Source organism: Dermacentor variabilis, chromosome 11 (genome assembly GCF_050947875.1).
Source record: "Dermacentor variabilis isolate Ectoservices chromosome 11, ASM5094787v1, whole genome shotgun sequence".
Classification (NCBI taxonomy): domain Eukaryota; kingdom Metazoa; phylum Arthropoda; class Arachnida; order Ixodida; family Ixodidae; genus Dermacentor; species Dermacentor variabilis.
This window is the reverse complement of record NC_134578.1, coordinates 83,125,603-83,146,765: the sequence shown is the minus strand read 5'-3', so window position 1 is coordinate 83,146,765 and position 21,163 is coordinate 83,125,603. Positions and strand designations below refer to the sequence as shown.

Below are 21,163 nucleotides of genomic sequence, written 5' to 3'. Positions count from 1 at the left end.
CCCACGAGAGGCTTCAGAGCGGGGCACCACGATGGACAAACATGATAGTTCAAACAGGCCACTGTTCGTGTGACTGTACATTCGAATGATTAGGCGTTGGTGTCTGGCGTGAGGTGAACATATTCGCTCAATAACCTGTCGTGGTGAGTCGGACTCCCTCGATTAGTCGCGTTCACATTGACATATTCCATTGGTTGTGAGTCTTCTAGCTGGCCATATTGTATAGAAGGCGTAATAAATGCCCTTTTGTTTGTTTGCACCATGGAGTTTCTAAATAAATACCCTAGAGGGAAATGTGGCGCTAGTGTCTACGGGGGCTCTCATGAGCATTGCCTCAACCTACATGGGAATGATGCAAAGTACAGGCTTCGGATTGACTTCAATCTTTAGACTAGTGGTGTTTGCTTGCGGCGCAGTAAACAAAGCTAGACTCAAATATTATCGTATAAAATCTAATTTTATTTCTGCAGTATGTTATATAATGTGCAACATGCTACATAAACTTTGCATGACTTTGATATGGAAGCATGGTTTACTATGGTTTGTCACCAGGACACACCAGGGTATGCATACTTGTGCGATTCTGTTCCCGATTTAACGCCAAAGAATAATTATTTATTTATTTTTGCAATAGCAATAACAACCGTGCATGTACTTATATAAAGATACTCATCAGGTATTTATGGAAATAACAATGTTGTATTGTGAGTAAGTGTTGCGCCCTTGAGCGGAATGCTACAAGGGTCGTCTGCTACGACGCCTGCTCGCTGCAAATGCGAGACTTTTCTCGCAGACGACAGGCACTTGCGAACTCTCTCGCTCTTTCGAAAGGCTGCGTTGGCTGTCATGATTGCTGGACGTCTTCAAGTACTTTTAATCACATCTGCTGCAGTGCTAGCTAGGACGCTAGTGGCCTCCTACGAGTATGCTTCATCATATTTTATATTGACGTACCGCGTCCGAAGCGTTACGGCATGGCTTTGCACGTACCCATTTTGCGACACTAGGCTACAGCCAGGAAGCAGCAACCTTTCCTACCACAAGTAAGTTTGTGTTCTCAAAGTGCTAAAACACGCATTTCAATGAGCACATAAACGAGCAATGCATAATGAAGCCCTCAGTAAAATTTGATTGTCAAGCCACTAGAAGTACAACTGTATATGTATTGTATCAGTAGTGCCTTCCTTTTCCTATTCTGAAGTTTCATAAAGCATGCAATGCTACAGCGCCAACCTAACACACTTAACAAACCAAGGTCCAAACGCTCAAAACATGTTCTTTCAACGTTTACAATGCCGTCGCTTTCTCGTCAGGGCTTCGACACCACACCGCAACACAAAGATCGTCCCAGTCGCTGGCCCAGCGCGCTATCGCCACTTCGAGCAACATAAGACAGGCAGAGAGCTTTACGTTGCACTGTCCCACTGCAGGTTATAGCATATACACTTGGAGCGAAACCAAAACTGCCAAAAAGGTACTTGTAGACTAGTTCGCCAGTCAACAGAATGCCAATCTGAAGCCTGTACTTCCCATCATTCCCATGATGGTTCAACGATCGCAGTGCCAGATTTCCCTCTAGGTATACTAATATGAAACTCTATGGTTTGCACTACTGTGTTGCCGTTGCTTTGTCCCAAGAGCACATTTGAGAACCCACAATGTACAATGTGAATGCGTACAATCCTTAGCGTTGTTCCCACCTGAATATGAATAATCAACTAACCAACGATTCCACATTTATTATAGACTCCAGTGAAGGTCAAGTTTGAAAAGGAAGAATCAAGTGTTGTAGCTTCGTTGTGGTGCATGTCTTCTGCTAAGTTGAAATGCCTTACTTTTTTATTTTAATCACTTAAATTGGTACACTGTTTACATCATTAACATTTCCTTTCCTTAACTGATGATGTTACAATGCACATTGATGAACTACAGGTAGTCCACATTGAATTGCAGCTTGTGCTAAATCGCTTTAAATTTATTAATTTGACTTTTTTGCTTGCGGCTGCCAATATATAGTGAGGAAAGATACGTACGACTACAGGAAAGTACGTCTGTCATGGGGGCTGGATAGTGTGGCGTCTCCGTTTGCACTATGTTTGTTTGCTTGGGCTGGCTGCAGTTTCATTTCTCACTGCCCGGCACAAAATTTAGTCGTGGAGTCAGCGTTGTGCTTTTTTCTTCAGTTTATGCAGTTTCTCTCTAAGGATTTCACAGCACACTCATGCGATCGTATCACTCATTGCACTGGCACTTATTGCCTTTGCCAGGTTCGACAGACTGGAAAAGGCCTTTCTTCTGGCCGTTGACTTGGGATACTGGGATCTCTTCATGGTAAGGCTGCCTATCTTTGTCTGGGGTGAGTCGGCATGGCATCTTTGAGCTTAAGCATGGGTGACCAAATAAAATTGGGCCAACAAGCGGCTAACCATCTCAAGACAGGGCTGAATAAGTAGTAGCAGGTCTCCTGTGTCATGTGTTACACAAGGATTCAGTGCCATGTGCCAAGGCTTTGTAGCAATTGAGCTTTTTTCATAAACGCCATGTAACAACCTATTGTGTCCAACTGTACCTGTTAGTGTTGTTTACGTCTGTAGTACCTAGGTGCTCCTCATGTATTTCTGGTACTTACATTACCTCGGCTAATAACATTAATGCAGTTCGGTGAATACACCGAACTAGAAACCAGCTGGAGGGCTGGTGAGATCATACTATGGATGTAGTACTCCTTGCAAAGGTAACTTTACTGAGCGTTCAAGGCAGGAAAGAATAAAAGTGGCAAAACTATGCATTGAAAGATACTTTAGGGACATTGACTATATGCTATGGTTACCCTGTGTGCTCTTCCAAATAGATGACCAGATGAAAGGTGCTGTTTGTAGGAAATGTACAGATTGTGTAGTGGTTCAGCTAAGCCTTGATATAACAAAGTCAGTAGAGTCAGCAGTTCACTTTAATATTCAGAAATTTCGCTACATTAAAATTTATTACCATAAATTAAAGAAGTACAGTTGTCAGCCAATCTTTCTTCTGTGTTAGGGATGCTTCTCTGCTTTCCTGGTCTTGTTCTGTCACATGCCACACGATTTGAAAGGTGCATTTGCAGACTACCACATGTAATTCAGCCATTTGACCACTGGCAACCATGATAGTTTCAATTTATTGCCTCAGTCTTCTTCTGTGGCAGTAGTGAAATTTCATTACATTGAAATCATGCATAAACACACTCGATTATATTTAGGTTAAAAATACAAATGTTCTACAAACATGGATTTACAAACACTTTAGTACTTCGTTACACTGATGATTTTGTTATGCAGTTGAACCCACTTATAACAATATTCAAGTGCCACGAAAATTCCATTGTTGTAACCAATAATTGTTATGAAGGGGTTGCATGAAAAAAAAAATCTAAATAAGGGGATGACAGAGCTGTTGTGAGAAAACTATAATGGTGGGGACACCAGTGTCCCACCCCGCCATCTTCCTCAATTTGGCTGCTGATTGTGTTGACTCTAACTATTTAACTCTGCTTCCTGTGCACTCTGATAACTAATAACTGCAAATTGGGGCACGGCCTGCAAGTGACATGCAAGCTTCACCGAGGAAGTGCTTTGCTGGTCTCACTAGTAGCCTTTTAAAAAATGCGAGAAGGTTGCTGCGGCAGCCCCTCAGCTTCATAAATCCAGAAGAAACGCTGGGGCGAGATCGCCACAAGCATCTTGCCACGTACTGCTCACTGGCTTGCATGAGAAAATCTCATGTCCGTCAGCCTTGCCTGCTTTACGCGGAGCTTGCCGACATACTTCTCCAAGGCATTCGGGCATGCCACGTAGTGTAGCGGAAGGTCTCTCCCAAAAATGAAGCCTTGGAGGGACTGAATCACCTGCAGGGCCTCCTGCAAGGACAACATTGAGGCAGCCTGCCTCTACCGCGTCGTCGCTGTCATTGTTGCCATCACTGTCGCCGTCGCTATCCAATGCAAGCACGTTAACGATGATCGCCTTGTTGGTTAGAAGCACTTCGTTTCCAAATCTCTAGCAGTGCGCTTTCTTTTCACTGGCAACATCATGTACTGCCGATGATTAGAGGGTAGGTCAGCCATCTTCTGTTTCGGTGGTGAGTCAAACAAATCTGAAAGATAATGTGGCCAGGAATGACTTCGACGCACCCAACAATGACAAGCACACTCGACCTAATCCATTGGTAGAACTGCACAGAATGTGGGACCAGCCAGCTATCTGGGAGCAGCACCATAGAATAAAGAACCAGCGCCGTTGGCGCAGTCCTTCGAATCATGTTTCGGAGAGTAACACAGCGTAGAGCTATGGGCGCCATTCATTCGTGTTCAAAGAAATGTAAAGGCGATGTGAGAGAGGTGCACGAGGCTGGCAATGCGGAGAAGGCTGGAGCACGCGACAGCCATCTCGATTGTGCAGCGGCTCGAATTTCTCTCGTTAATTTTTTTTCAAGGATTTCGCATTCCATTACCTTTTGGCACAGACACCCAGCAGCCAGACTTCATTGTTATAACCAATAATGCGGCATGGGGGCATTGTAGTATGCAGGTTATTTCACCGTAGAAAGCATACAAAAGTTGACAATGCAGCAGCTTCCATTGTTATATCCAATATAGTGTTAAAACCGGTATCATTATAAGTGGGTTCGACTGTATTGAAGTTCCATTACACCGAGGTTTAAGTGCGTTTGCAAGTGTTCATGTGCAGCTTCAGCCACGTCACTGACCTTTTCTTTCTGTCAGGACCTGCACAACATCGCAAAGAAGAAGGGAGAAACTGGTCTCGTGGAGGTTGCCCTGCGACGCGCCAATGCCCTGAAGCCAAGCCGGGCGCTGTCCGACTGCGGTAAGTGCCAAGACGTGCATTTCTTTATGTTAGTACACTAGTCATTGCAAAAGCTGCCTTGTGCCTTCACCCATTTACTCCCATCGTTTCCATATGGTTTTTATAAATTTTCAAGTTGATAGGTTTGCAAGTATGTAAGCCTTACTGTGACTGTAGGAGTGGTGGCCATATTGGTATCGTAGAAGCCTAATTTAGTAATGCAGTGTTACATAGTATTTCTTTAGTATACCTTTCATGTGGCTGCCGTCTTCCAAAGGACTTTATCAGGTTTTGACTTCGCCTGTTGACATTTAACACAAAGCACACTTATCATAAAGCCCAGAAAGCGTTCAAAGCTGCCACGTCTACTCCAAGCTGCGCTGGCAAAAGCAGTGTGCTGTATACAGTAAACTCTCGTTACTTCAACTTATTGGGGTTAAAGCAGAAATCTTTCACGCCGTGATGCCAACTTCGTGTGTATTTCACCCCGTATTTCGAAAAGTCCCTGTGCTGCATTCCTGATGTCTCAAAATCTCGCCTGTGAAAACGCCGCAGAAGACACTGACCAAAGGATTTACATGCTTTGTGCCCGTCTGCAGTATCATCAACAAGTGAAGACAGAAATATTTTACTACAGCAACTTGCAAATAACTGCATCAACTAACCTTTGCATGAGCCTTGCGGTGGCTCTAGGTTGAGCACTCTCTGACAGGAGAGACCCTGACATCATTCCCGGAGAAGCTTCTCTACCTGCCCTTTTTCACTCGGGGCCGAGCGCACCTACGCACTTGCCGCGCTCCCAGCTTATTGTTCGTTCTCTCCATCGGTGCTTTTGCGCACTCACTCACCTACTCAGACTGCCGCTTCATCGTGGCCTCGCACAAAAGTGGTGAACTGGGAGTCAAGTCTCTCTCCCTACCCCACCCCCTCTAATTTAGGACGCTGTCAGTGATGCATCGATGTGGTTACGGCGTATCAATTGTGAACCCCAGCAAGGTGATCGGCACTTTTTGAGTAGGTGCAATCAGTACGTGCACTACTCCTAAACCAGGTTACTATCTGAGCCCACAGAGCAGCTTCAGTGAGATTGCTGTGGATCAATAGGGACATTCGCTTCATGCTCACGCACTAGTGTGGCATAAGCAGATTGGCACTGGTGGGCGCTGCTGAAGGTGTGACAGTTGTGCTTTTCCGTAACTGATTTTCGATTTTCTAAGCAAAATTGTCTGGAATTCGCAGTGCTGCAGAAATTATCAACCTCAACTTTTTGCACATCTGGAGGCAGTTTTGAACTCCTCGGATTGTGGGCTTCCAATCTTGCATTGTGATCATTTGTCTGATTCGGGACCATGCATGCTGTTTTGGCATGATAACAGTGTTGCTCCTAGGCGCCAGTATGTCCTGCTCCAAGTCAAGCCAAACTGTTCAACCGAGAATATTACGGCCGCCATTTTGGAAAAGCTCTGCGCAGACTGTGCATGGCCACCGGGCGCCTATTTTCGTGATTTCGGTTGTCTCGAAACTCGGCTTATTCAGAAATGTTTTCTGATTTTTATAGCCTTGAGTTAATGGGGTTTTATTGTATTTACCCTAAATACAAAAATGCTTCTAAGGCCACATCTTTCCGTCTGTTCACTGTGTGCCATGCCCACGTATTGGGCGTTTCGTACTGCATGCTTATTCTGTATAGCATGAGGCACATTCTGCATGACAGTACAAGTGCAACAAGCATTTTTCTGCTCAGAAATAATTACTGAGAGCAGGAAGTGTGTTTGAAAAAAATGTAGCTCTAGCTGGGACACCAAAGAAGAAACACAGAGTGTCATGTGTGTAATGCTTCCATCTCACCTCTTGTGTTTCATGTTCTAGTGCTACATTTTTTAAACATGCTTTCATGCTTATTGGCCCAGAAACCATTCAAATGCATCATCATTTGCACTGAAGATTAGAGATTTTATTTGGTTTAAAAAAATTTTGCAGGCATGAGGATTATCCAGAAGACTTTTCTGTTACGGAAGGCTTTCTTTTGCTAAAGCGTCCAGTCACTGAAGTTGTTGCTAATACTGAATCATCATTGGACAGGCTGCCTGCATCAGTGTCTTAAATAAATATAGACCCATAATTAGCGCAGTCATAACCATGACTGGCGCCATCATCAGCTTTGAATTAAAAATGTTGGCAATTCCTTCTTGTGAAAAGCCACCATTACAGTTGGCTACCACTACTACTAAGGTGAATTCGCCCGCTTGCAGAGGCATAAAGTGGCAACGGAAACTCAGCAGTGCAGAGTGTCATAGCGCAGTCATAACCATGACTGGCGCCATCATCAGCTTTGAATTAAAAATGTTGGCAATTCCTTCTTGTGAAAAGCCACCATTACAATTGGCTACCACTACTACTTAGGTGAATTCGCCCGCTTGCAGAGGCATAAAGTGGCAACGGAAACTCAGCAGTGCAGAGTGTCATTCAAGCCAAAACCAATTCAGGCCATTGCTTCTGTAAACATTCAGCCAGTCCTGTGACCGAGGTTGGTAGGTCACTCAAAGCAGCTTACGTTAATGCAGTCATACACATAAGGCTGTCGAGTCTATGGTCTTTTATTTTTTTGGCTTATAGTTTGCGTGCTTTGACTCACAGGTGTATATGTGTGCTCCTGACAGCAATCTACCATGTGCACGTTCACTGTTGTTTCCCAGAGCGCAAAGGACTATAAAATAACTTGTGGGTTCCTCTACGAGAATACAGTCAGTGTGCCAATATCCAAAACTAAAAGTAAACAGGTTTGAGCGTGAAAGTGGGTAAAAATGTCTTCTTTCACATTTCTGGAAGGGGGAGACACAAGACATAAGTCTTTTGTGTGTTCCAAGAGATGGCAGCACCTACCAAGCATCCCTTCATCTCACTGCTGTGTACAGTATTCATAAATATGAATTCGTTTATACTGCTGGGTGCCAACATGAGTATGCATTCATGTTGGCAACCAGCAAATGGTTAATACAGAGAAGCTTTATGCAGAGTGTGCAAGCGGTACAAAAAATGTAAATGATGTAAACAGCTCTAACATCTGACATTCACTTTTTCATTGTTTCTATGTCCCCAGTAATGTACCCATTAGCATAAATTCGTACGCAACTTGAATGCAACTGGAATGCAATTTTTCCAGATCTGCATGCACATATAACAGTGGTGTAATTTAAGTTCTAAAACATACATTTAGGTCTACATCATGTTTAGTGACCAGCTACGGAGTGTTAGCAAATCAGTCTGGTTATGCTTTGCAGGTGTCCTGATTAGTTTTTTCCTGTTTGTGTTTCAATGCATAGTAATGCTGCCTTACTGAATATCATTCTGTGTGAATGATTGTAATTATTCTTTTTCTTGCCCATTAGTCTGCATTAGGAATCACATTTAGCTTTAAAGAACAACTGTGTTTTTACTCGCTTGTACCTTGTGCAGATTCAAATGACTGTGATTCATCAAGCGAGCTCACCGACGACTGTTGCTCAAGCGACGATGGGACCCGCTGCAGTCCGGCTGTGGCTATGGCTGTGGCATCCTGCTCTGGGGCCACAGGTGTTTCGGAATCTGGTCGCCTAAGATTGGTACACTTTTTTTTTGAACAAGAGAGGATTTAAGTTTCTCGTTTATGAACATATTCGTTGCACTTGGGACAGACGGGCATGCACAAGCCCCAATTAAAAACAGCTGGGAGGACTTTCCGTAGCAGATTAGATAAAAGGTGAGTTCATGTTATTTGAACCTCAAGTAAGCTTCAGCAGGGTTGGGCATACAGGAAAGCAAGGAAAAGAAAAACAAAGTGTATGATATGTTGTGTAAGAAGCGATATCAGTGCCAAATAACATATCCGCTTCAATGTCCCAGCTTTTTTAATTAATAGATATAATTTGCTAATTTTAGATTGTTGCTGTAATTACTGAAATATACTCCTGAGCCAGAGCCCCTCAAAACGTTGAGCATAAAACACGGAACACTGAGGCGGGGCTGGGGGGGGGGGGGAGCTTAGGTAGGATCCAAAATTCAAGAAGGCAGCCAATACAATTTCTACTTGGAAAAAATATTTCAGGTCTAAGACATTTCAAGACAAACCCTGCCCCAAAGCAGTGGCATCCTTTGGGGGACAGGATCTGACCACAGGCTAATGTGGGGCACTTCTAGGCTTGCCAACTCTCGAGTGGATGAAGTCGGGACAATGTGGGGGGGCAAGGTGCGTTGAGAAGCTGGCAACGACCAACCCTGTCAATGCCAGGAGCGACCAGTCTTTACATGCAACAAAGTTAATCAAATTGTTTCAGTCCTATTGTGTCACAATTTGCAACAAGAAATATGAAGTGTAGTTGCTTGACTAACGTGGCTACCAGTACAGATAGAGTTATTGCAAACTGTTCGGGCCTGCAACAAAACTAGAACCAAAAAAAAAAAAATGAAGCTGCCCTTGCGTTTATGACAATGCAACAGGACACACACAAAAAAAAATAATAATTTGCAGACGAGCTGTCAGGCATTCTAAAAATGATATCTGGTCAACTTACTTTTATTGAGTAGAAAAAAAAAAGCAAAAGTTGGGACATTTGGCCACCCCGACTTGGTCAAATCGGGACACGGGACATTTACACAAAAGTCGGGACTGTCCCGCTAAATTCGGTACGATTGGCAATCCTAGACACTTCATTCATCACAGAGCTGCTCATATGAAGCTTCCATTACGAGCCATACTTCTCTCAATCTTCCATCCCTTTACCCACTTCCCCAAACAGGCCTTGAACTATCAATCAAATTCTATATTAATCTCCCTCTACTCCTAAGAGCTTACATCAAATGCAGCGTTTGATGACATGCGATCAGGTTACACAGTACATACTCAATGAGGGGTGTCAAAGTATCAAAGCATTTGTCAACAGGATGCACATATGCACTGGACAGGCACGTAGAGGTAAGGGCAGGCAAGATGATATTGCATCTGGTGCTGCACATCTTGGAAATGTAACACGTCCCGTCTCAGCAACTGTGGTGTACTTGGCATCCATACATGCCCACATAAGTACCTTTTATAAGTGCATTGATTCACAGATGGAGTGGTTAACCGAGCATCTCAAGACAACCGGCCAATGAAGCCTCATAGCACCTAAGTGACACAGTTTTGATGGAAATGTTTCTTTGGCTGCAGAGTGTAAAAAATGGTCTTCTCTCCTGACAACACCATTTCAGCCTCCACAAGGCCAGTCACCGAACCTGCGACCGTCCATGCCAACTGCTTTCACAGCCAGTGGTGCCAGCACCAGCGGTTACCACTGGCCGCCACCACGAGCAGTGCCGGTCACGCAAGCGGCAGAGGAAGACCTCATCGACCTGAGCGACGACTACGAGTGCACGTCGGAAGGCGTGCGGGTCGCCGTGCCAATCATTGACCCTCTGGTGCCGCAGATGTTGGCTTCCGCAACAATGCAGCAGTCTGTCATCAGACCGATTCCAAGGATCCAGCCAGCCGACCCAAGGAGAGCTCCAACAGAACTGAGCTCCATCGGATCCGAAGCCTACAAGTGGGTGTTTTCAGCAGTGGCAAATTTTTTCAGAGTTATGTATCGCCGCAGGCAACATAGAAAAATGTGCACTCTCATGTCAAGGGTGACGATCTAGCTAAGCTGTGTACAAGTATTTTAAGGCATAAGGATTGCCTGTGTTTATATGAGTGCAAACTAGTTGGAAAAAAAAACTAAGTATACAGAAACCAATAGGGAAGATTGTCAAAGTAAGCAAAGCTTATAGTGTTTTGTACCATACTGTACTTGTCTCTGTGTTCTTTTACTTTCTTGTTGAGGCATTGTATTGTGCAGCTACTGCACAGCTGTGCACGAACTTTGTCGCAAAACGAACGTCTCGCTTTTGTCATGTATAGTAGTGTTAACACAACACTGGGTGCATCCTTTCTGTCTCTGACGTAGACCAGTCCTTAAAGGGGCCCTGAAACACCCCTCGGGCTCGGTGAAATAACGTAGTCCGTGGGTAGCATAAGCTGTTGTGAACATCTCAGCCAAGTTCTGCTGTTGTACGCGGTCCGTGGAGCTTTTTCTCAAACGCTCTCGTTTCAAAAACCCCATGCTCCTCGCTCTTTTTTGTCTGCTCTATTTCGTCATAAAGCACACTCCAATACGCAGCTGCTATTGGTCGCTGCGCTCGGCTACACCGCGGCCGCCGCGAGGTGCCGCCACGAGTCCAGTGGCTAAGCGCACTGCGGCTCTCTGAGGACAGCTGCGTTTGGCTTACGTTTAGCACGGCATAGCCACCAAATCGGAAATTTTAACTGCACGCCACGGTGACATCTCCGCCGTAGCCTTCGTAGTGCAAGGCAATGGAGGAGGAAGGGGAGCACAGCTGAGGCCATGTTTGATTGCAGATAACTCCGCTTCTGCTGAACGCATTGAAGTACTTTTTGCGGCAAAGTGGTTCTGAAGTAGCCTATCTTCACTTCAAATGTCTTTCTCCACTTCGATAAAAAGTGGTTAAGGGCCCCTTTAAGGTGGTGCAATGTCGTCTCATGTTTCAAAGCCCTAGTTTCTGCTAGGGAAGGATTGGGAAGTGAGTGTGCCCTCACTTTTATTAGTAAATCGGTGCTATGCAATGTGACGTACGTGCCAGGCATCTCAAAGCGCTAGCTTGTGTGAGGAAAGGAGTAGAAAGGTTCAGTGGGAAGCAGTATATATGTTTCTCGTATGCAATGAGTAGAATGGGTTGGGGCCTGGACCTAGTTTTATAGCCTACCAATGAAGGCAGAATCATTTTATTTTTTATTGAGCAACGGCTTGTGTGTTTAACTTCTTACCGCACAGTGCGCTTCCACACCTGTGTTTCCCTGTACTCGCATGTTGCCACGCCTCTCCCTTCTGTCCTGCCGAGCATGCTTGGCAAGAAACCCGCTGGACACGAAACGCCAGGGGAGCGGGCAGAGAAAGTGTTTTTTTTAAAACTCTCCAGGGTTGTTGCTGTCCAGCCTTTTTTTAAAAAAGAAAGGTATTGTCGGCCATCATGAAGTTCTAAAAACAAGATCAAGACTCTGCTTAGACATAAGAATGTCACGTCACCGAAGCAAAACTTTTGTAAGGTCTTCTGAAAATATATTCTGGTTACCTCCACCTGAAACGCTTGCCAGGCTCTAACTGGGTATCTTTGAGCACAACCTGTAGTGTTTGGATTGGCAAACGCCAGAAACTGAAGCAGGGCCAAAGCTTTCTCAAGTTGTGATTTTGCAAATGCATCTTGGTATGGTCACTTTCAGACGTGTCGCAGTCATTGATTATTTGAGGCCGTGAGGATGGACAGCATGAAGGAAGTTTGTGGGGACCTCTTTGTCATTGTTATTGTGTTGCTTCATTGCCCAGTGCAGTGACGAAATGGGCAGCAGAAGTTTTGTGACATCAGGGACAGTATTCTTGGACGATCACTTTCAAGGATACGTTCACTTTTCCCAGACTTCGCATTCCTGCAGCAGGCTATCTTGGCACAGCGTTCCCGACAGTGCCACAATAGCCTGCTTGTCATAGTGTCAAAAATGCCGTCACTCGTTAACACTGACGCATCTGGCACTAGTCAGGCGAAATCTCGCAAAAGCGAATGTATCCCCAAAAGTGATTGTCCGGGAAGGCTACACCAGGTAGGCATTTTGTTTACAGTGAGGGGTAGTGCAAGAACATTCACCACGCAGGAGTGAAGTTATTGAAAAAGTAATTGTTTCAGTATGTAGGGCCTGTTTTTTTTTTGCTGTTCTGACATCACCATTCCACTCTGCACTTTGATTTGTTCTGTTTCTCCCCCACCCCTTTTCTCTTCTGACTTTTTTTCTGTTATTCCTGCTGTATGCACTCTTCAGCATCTTGCTGTTCTGTCACTTCTGGCCTTCCTGCAAATAAATTTTCATCTTTTTTGTGTCCGTTTCATGTTTCCTCTTTGCAGACTCTTCTTTTCTCCCTCTGCTGCCTTATTTGCGCCCTATATCACACGTAAATGAGCAATACATAGTTAATCTGATTTAATGACAAAGAGAAGGCTTAACGTGTAGTGTAAAGTGTAGACACTATTCTAGTTGAAATTGAAAAATAGTTTGGCAGATCACATAGTGCATAGAGCCGGCAAATCATGGACTGTCATGGTAACAAAATGAGCGGCAACGGAAGGAGAGTACAGTTGAGGGCAGTGGGAAATATAAGGTGCGATGATATCAGGAAGTTTGCTAGATGTAACTTACAGCTGCACTTTGCCACAGTGCACGATTGCTCAGTGCGTGGAAACAACAATCATCATATTCTAATGAGACAGAAGTGCCAACCAACTCTGTGTCCGTGCTTCCCATTAATTAACTTTATTAATTAGTTAAAACTTACATGGAAACGTATTAACTTGAGCTAAATTAATATATTCTGCTTTAATTGAACATGTGTCAACCTTTGCATGAGCAGAAGCATTGCATGGCCAAAAGAATTGAAAGACAGGTGATAACACCACCCTAATTTTCACGTTGGCTTTCCTCGGTGTCGCAGATTTTCGCGAGATCTGACCAACCCTAGCCAATAGCTGCGGAAATGCGATTGTAGGAATGCGATTGTACTTGAATTTAGGTCAAAACTCAATTGGCCAGCTTTTGCAGGCTTTTCCTGCAAATTTCAGAGCAAAAAAAAAAATGCTGTGAAATGTGTGGCATCACCATGGTGCCATAGGCACTGCTGTTCTTTGCTAAGTTCAAAAAGAAAGCACATCCTTGACTTTTCTTGCTAATAATAGGATAATAATGAGGGCTGAAGGAGTTCTGAAAGGCCAATCTGCCATTCTCAGTCTAGTGCGCTTGTCTTTAATGCTGTGTGCTCCCTAGGAGCTTTGTGTCTACGATGACTACAATGAAACATGTGGTGCCTCTCGTTTCAAAAACAGCCATCACAGAGCTGTGCCGCATTCACCTTCTGGAGCTCAAGCCGCTGCTGCAAACCTGGCTTCGCTTGACGGTACGTACGTGAATACAACAGACATTGTTGCGCACATAAAGCAAAAGACATTAGGTGCAGATGGTGCGTATATGAAGTCCTAAGGCAGCTCTTGCTCCTGTTGGTTAAAAGTAAAAAAAAAGTGATGCTCCTTATGTGTAACTCTCGTTAGGGGTCTCAGCAACATCACAGTGTGATGACTGCAATTGTGTATAAAGGGAAACTAAAGGGGAACAATTAAATCAGTTTGGACTGATAAATTATTCTCTCGAAACATTATTTTCGCTATAACCTAATAGAATGATTATTAGAAGAGAGAATAAAGGTAGAAGTTTCATTTTTTGAATTTCACACCGGAGCCCCAGTACCGGCAAATCAGTGTGACGTTGTGGCTTTCAAGGTATATTTTTAATATTTTGGCCATTGTGGTGCCAGAAAAAAGTTATAGAAAGTTGTCGAGTTCAGCCTTTCACTCTTTTTAGGATACAGTGTTGTCCACCTTTATCAATAACAAGTTAATTAGGCCCGAACAGACACCATCAAGATCCGTGACCTCACATAAATGTGACGCAGGAAATCAAAGGTGGCGGCACGACCTCTGTTTCCTTTTGGCATCTTTTCTGCATTACAAAGTGAGAAAACACAGTATGAGTGGCTTTTTTTATTATTATATTGCCGAAGCATAATTTACTAAAGCAACTCAAATCATCTTCCTCTCTAGATGCCACTTTACTATTTATAAAGTGGTTGGCTTTTCAGAGGCCTTAGTACAGAGCCTCATAAATTTCACCAAAGCCTCTTGATCCTCGGTCCTCTCGATCTTCTGGTGCGGTGGCTTCTGTCAGCCACCCAACATTTTGGGGCAGAGTGAAGTGGGAATTTGGAGATGAAGGTCGGGTGACAATGGGTCACCCGACCTTGGGGGACCCATTGTCACCCATGTGCATTGTGCTGGAGGGAGTCACTGGCAAGGCCCCATATCAGACTGACTTGAGCCACTTTTGGCAACATGTTTGTTTGCACCTCTTGAATTATCCTATTTACTTGAAAATAGGTCGAACATGAGTATAGGTCGACCCCTGTTATGAGTAACTCGGCGAGAAACAATAAATTATAATTCGAATACAGGTCAATTCATATTGTCACGTTGTAGTGACGGTGAACAATTGCAGTTGCACAATGCAGATCATGGAACTAACGTTTTATTGGGCGAACCTGTGCCCAACAACAGAAGTAACACACTGATCGATTGTCGAAATCTGATCGATGGGTCAGACGCATTGGCTATTTGTACATAGCTCACAAACGGTTACAGCATAATCGCTGGTGCTCGCATACCTTCCAGAAAGTAAGCTATTCGCATCGCACATGCAATCCAATTATACAAGGTCCTGCGACAACATGGACAACAGACAGAATCTGCTACAACAACCGAGAAGGTTCTAATATAGGCAGGCGCATCTAACATGTTATCCGGTGACAAGAAAATGATAAATATGGACGCCTATCAATACCTTTTTAGAAAAACAAGAAACTTTGAACATGACCCGCCTTTTTATTTGCCTTAAGCTCGGCTACTAAATCTCGCTAGGAAATGCCACTAGCTGCGCACTTCCCCGTTGGAACTGCCAGAGAAGTCGACCCTGTTGGATGCTTCTCAGGCATCCTTGGTGTCACACTGATCTCGGGGCCGTGCGGATGTGCCTATGGCTGCGAATTAACAAAAAAGAATGCTCTTACAAAGTTCAGTCATGGTGCGTATCTCCAAGTCCGATGTGCGTCAGCTCTTGGTCACCGTGAGTGCTCCCGCCGACTCCGCAAGTTTTGCTTCCTTGGTATCGGCCGGCCAGCTCCTCCGTCTCGGATGCCGGCGTCCCGAACTATGTTGGTGACATTACACTCAGGCCTGCCTGACTAAGCCCAACACTGGGCTCCGCTGCTGCCTCTCCGAGCACCGACAAGAAGCCCCGGGGACTATCGTCCGTGCTGGTCTGCCGAAGAAGGGGGATCCAATTCCTGGAGTGCCTGCCACTGCCGTGGGAGGCTGCAGCAGGTCCAGGGAGCCTCGCTCGAGCGGCGCCGAGGTCGACGGCCAAACCCTGGGTCGCCAGCGTCACGGGCCTGTCCGAACCTCCATGGGTCCCATCGGCAGTACGAAGCTGGCGCTCCAACCTTCTTGGCCCAGAGCCATGTCGATAATACCGCCTTGGCGCCGCTTCTCCGATCACACCTTGGGTCACGCGTTTTGAGGGCTCGTGCCGTTCGGACGGGTCGGCGCACATCGTCCTCTTCTTCTCCTTTTGTGCCACATGCCTCTTGCGTATGACACTCGGCACTCGAGTGTGTTAGATATGCAGCATTTCTTAAAGCCAGTCTGTATAATCTCCAGACTGGCTTTACAGTGGGCATGAGGGAGGAACTCTGTTAGCTTGATACTTTGCGAGGAACTCTGTTAGCTTGATACTTTGCTAGCTCAGTCAATATATAAGTATAGTAACAAATTGGTTACTAGTTTGCACTTGTCCACGTGTCGTGTGCATCTTTTTCGTGCATTATTGCAACTTGCTGGCGCGTTTCAGTTCAACGTGTACAGCCAACTTGCCCCAACTTGAGCCCTTCTAATGAACCCCGTCTTCGGTTTAGCTTGGCACTGATGTTAGGAAAGATCCTTCTGTCAAAGCTTTTCCATCAAAGCTGAGGTGCGACTCCTTTTAGGGTGCTTAAAGAATGCAGGAATGGCAAGGAACATTGTTAATTGGTAGCATGCAAGCATTTTAAGGACAGAATGCAGTGTATTAAAATTTTTGCACCCTTCGACAGGACCACAATTCTGCTGAACAACGTTGAAGCAGATGATTTCATTGTACATTCTAGAAAAAGCTTGCACTATTTGGGGTTTACCCTGTCTTCAAACAACAGTCGTAATATAAATGGCATGCCCGTTGTCAGTGTGACATAGCATTCTTCACAGGAAAGAAGCCTAGCAGAGAGTTTTCAAGAGAGGAAGCACAAGCACGACAGATGGTACGAGAGTTTTAGTGTATTGAGTATTCCGGTATCGTTCGCGGTTTACTGGGTTAGCAGAGGTGTCAACGTGAGTAACAAGATTGGTGGTGCCACCTGGTGGTGTGGAGCTGAACCAAACAAACAGCTATTGAAGTAACTGGTTGTATCCTACTTTGTTTCTAGTGCAAATTTTCAACAGTGGCGTAATAGCAAACACATCGCCTTCTTAAATATCTTTTTGACAAACGCACTCAAGAAGCACGAAAATGTACCTATAAGGCATTGTGGTTAGACAAAGCATTACAAGGATCGCCTATACCAGTATTACTTAAATTTCGTTGCATATACCGATGTACTGGACACACTAAAGCTCTCTATTTATTGTGTTACAAAGGTACACCCTAGAGTGTTTAAACATTTCTAAGTGTATGCAGCCATTTCCATTGGAAGTATCGTTTGGTCAAGAAGCTGAAATCGAAGCTGCATTTTTCAGTGTCCCTGCATTGTCATTGCAGTGGCATTTATGAAGTTTTCTGAAGTGCACTTATGCCTTTCCTTCTAGGTGACGTATCCGGTGAGGAACTGTTGGTAAGGACTGTTGGAATTATTTTATTTTTAATAACGCTGGAGGATAATGTTCCGAAAATGTAGCGGGACTTGTGGTGGAAGCATGCATTTGCATGGTTTCTGTTTCCTTTGGCACCCCAGCACAGTGCAGCAGCAAAGAAAAGCAATAATTCAAATGCGCAGCCTTCTGCATATGGGGCAGTGACAGAGGGTTTTTGTTTCAGGTGGCCGTCCTGAAACAGATTGTCTTTTGCTCAGAACAGTTCATATCTTGTACACCTGAAAAACTTCCCAAACTCAATATTCTTGAGTTTGGGAAGAAGTTAAAAAATAATGTAATAAAGTTCCTAGGGCCCTTTCACGTTTACAAGTTTGCTGTGCTCACTGTTGGAAGTTTATTGCATCTTCGTATGTAATCTTCAATGTTTTTTTATATATATATATATAACCAATAGTATTAAAAGAACAATGATGTTAGTGAAGGAAAAAAAAAACAACTTGTCGCTGGGGAGACTTTGTCACTCAATATTACGGAGAGCTATTCAGCTCATCCTTGAAACTACAGCAGAGCTTGGTGGGGATTGCATTGCTAATCAAAAGCTTTCTTGCTCTATTTTCAACATTATCTTTTTTACTTGCTACTGATATGCCTAACACTTAGTACATTTGCACACAATGTTTATTCTTACTCCTCAGCAGGGTCAAGCCATTCAGTGCGTTCACTTCGGAGTTGTATAGAAGTGGACGGAGTGTGAGGACCACGGCCACACATCATGACCAAAAACAAGAACGCAGAAGCTGGTTTTCTGTGAAAATATGTGTATTTATTCTCATCTGTGCTACATGTACTGAAGCTGATTTCATATGCAGGGTCAAGTAGGTTTGGTTGATACAAGAAGCAGCTCTATTGATTCGGCCAAGCTCTAGGTTTTTCCCAAAAGGAAGTTGCTGGCGTTATGCTTCCGTCAAAGAGCATTGCAAAGCTTAAACACTTCATTCCAGCTGCTGGTGCACCAATTATGATCAAATTTTTGCATTTAGAAAAGGCGGTAGAATTTTTGTGGCTGATTGTTTCTTTCCTTTCTTTTTTTTTTCTTTTGCCATACTCAAAATCATCATTTCATGATTCATTACATGTTTGTGCAAAATGACTTTGCGTGCAGAATAAGTGATTGTTATCAGTATTATGCATTGTAAGAACATGCCCAGCAGATGACGTTATAGGATCTTTCACACATTGTAAACTTTGAAATTTGGATGGTGTAGAAATTTCAGCTGCTTCTATTTTTTACATGCATCGCAGTCTCAAAGATGTGCCCAAAAATATTTCGGAGACAGTTCTTTTTAAATGTTTCAAAAGCGATGAAGGCAGGAGATTGCATCCAGACCCAGTGTATTGTGAAGCAAGCGTCCCACTTGTGCCATGTACCATGCAACAAGGCAACATGCATCGATATAGTTAGTGTCACCCTTAAAACACTAATAAGCATTGCAGAAGTGTTAAGTGCGTGACATGCAGCTGCTCAACAAGGGAAAATATAAAATGGCTGCGGCCTCTTTCACATCCGTAATGTCTCTGCAAACTGTGCTTCTGGAATCGCTGCTGAGTGCTCTGTCTTACACTGAGAGGATGCCATGGCACACTGCAAAAACAAAATATTTGCAGTAGTGCAGTAGTGGCAGCTAAAAACTCTCACGTCTGTTACCCACGATGTCGTAGATTTGACAGCATGTGGCAAAGGGTAGCCAAAATAGTAGTGTATATCGAAAAAAAGGTGAGGGTATTAAATAAAAATTTGGTCCAACACCTAATTGTGGACCTTTCTTGTGTGGCAGGAACCCATACATGTGAAAATAATACCAAGAAGCTCTTGACGTAACCATTACGCCGCGGGTGCCGCAGTTAGTGTGCAAAATTGAAAACAAGAATGTTGGCCTCTGCTGTGTCCGCAAAAAAAAAGCAACGCTTCCTGCTGAATGGACATGGGTAATGTTTTGATAATATAAGATGGCGGTTTAGGCCAACTAAGCTTTGCTCTTTATTGTCGCTCTAAAACAGGGCTCTCAAAGGCACAGCCTGCAAAGCTGATGTCCGTAGTTCTTTAAAGTTATTTGATGTCTACAGGAGTTCTTTAAAAAGCCCCTCACCAGGCCCCATTGAAAATTTGAGTTATGCAATGAAGGTTGTGAAATGACCGTCTTGGTGCTATTCTAATTTTTTCTAATTGGTTTTTATCACAGGAGGTAGGAAAAATCTAAATATTGTGTTGCCATGCTGCTGGGCGGTTTCACTGCCAACATAGACGCATTCTCCCTTACGCTCAACTAGCCTCAGCAAGCAGCAGTCCGTCCCTGCCTTCTCTCGTACCAGATCCGAAGCACTTTGTGATGTTCAACTCAAGAGCCCCCCCTCTTGCTTTACTGCCATAGCGATTATATTGCTACGGAACAGCCGCCACAGTGTGGCTGCACTGAGGAGGAAGAAGACGACGTGTACCCCGCACCTCCACCAAATTAATGTTACGTGTAGCTGAAGCCCAATGCTATATACAATTTATTTACAGTGAAGGTAACGGAAGGCCAAAATGGCGATGCTATATCAAGCGGGGCACACGTCGTCTTCGTCCTCCTCAGTGCAGCCACACTGTAGCGGCTGTTCCGTAGCAATATGGATACTCCAGGCACATCTCTGCCGTCGGCATCGCCATCACCGTGATGTTCTGTATAAAGTACAAGCGTGATGCTGTATGTATGCTGTATGTGCGAGGGAGCCAACGATGACAGCTCAATTTCGCACACACAAGGGAGGAAAGCGGGGAGGAAGCGCACTGTCTTCCATTGCGCGCACACCTCATGCATGTTTCAATAGTAGCAATAGGCAGTGATGAAAGTGCTGTGCCAATTGTGCCAAACTGCGCTGTGAAAGAAATCCTGCTAGATGCTGTGCCATATTGTCATCTGTCTCGGGCATTGCGTCAGGCCTTCAACGACACGCGCTTCCTCTGAATATCCGAATAATTGGGATTATTGCATGCGCGATAAGACACCGCACATTAAGCCACCAACCTTCTTGACTCACCCTTACACGCTTTCCCTCACAACTACAGCATATGGCGTGCAGCCGCGATCTTCTCGCACTTGAACGCTATATGGAACCTCACGGCGACACTGAAGACGATGGCAGAAATTCGCCTGGATTGTCCATATCACAATTTTAATTATGTATGTAATTATGATGACTCGCGATTGTAAGGGCACAGCTGCTCAATGCGCCTTTTTCGTGGTCACTTAGCAGTATGTGTACAAGTGCGTAGGGTGCATTTTTTACAACTATCGGCATCCAGGACACAGAAAAAAATAAATAGAAAACGAGGAAGAGAGAGATAAACGTGGTGGGAAAGGCAGGAAGGTTAAACACGAGATTCTGGTTTGCTACCCTGCACCGGGGGAAGGGTAAGGGGAAGCAAATGTATAGCAGAGGAAAAAAGCAAAAGCACGAAAAAACAAAAACAAAGGAGGTTGGGAATGTCCGCGAGAACTATAATTTCTCTAATATGCTGTACATGTCTACTTCCTTGTCCTAAAAACGGGACAAGGAAGTAGACACGTACGGATGCACAAGCCACACAACACAGACGCTATTACATCTATACCTGCGAGGAGAATAGTAAAAATGGTGCCCTTGTTTCTATTCCATCTGGTTGTGCTTCTAATCGGTTACCAAATCACCGAGCTAGTAATCTCAATTGTAGTGATATATAA

General features: G+C 44.3%; 1 protein-coding gene across 2 annotated transcripts in view; it reads left to right on the top strand.

Annotated features, from left to right (window-relative positions):
• Positions 1-18,967, top strand: part of frtz (WD repeat-containing and planar cell polarity effector protein fritz) — a 58,491-nt gene extending 39,524 nt beyond the window's left edge. Inside the window, exons 21-27 of one of the 2 annotated variants that reach the window (XM_075674362.1) lie at positions 2,268-2,331; positions 4,760-4,862; positions 8,298-8,443; positions 10,068-10,399; positions 13,779-13,849; positions 17,397-17,422; positions 18,101-18,967. In XM_075674362.1, coding sequence (XP_075530477.1) covers positions 2,268-2,331; positions 4,760-4,862; positions 8,298-8,443; positions 10,068-10,399; positions 13,779-13,849; positions 17,397-17,422; positions 18,101-18,139 — 781 coding nt within the window. In that variant the 3' untranslated portion in view covers positions 18,140-18,967. Of the gene's footprint in view, positions 1-2,267; positions 2,332-4,759; positions 4,863-8,297; positions 8,444-10,067; positions 10,400-13,778; positions 13,850-17,396; positions 17,423-18,097 lie in introns of both variants that reach the window. The other variant, XM_075674361.1, reaches the window with a different exon arrangement.
• The last annotated feature ends 2,196 nt before the right edge of the window (positions 18,968-21,163 follow it).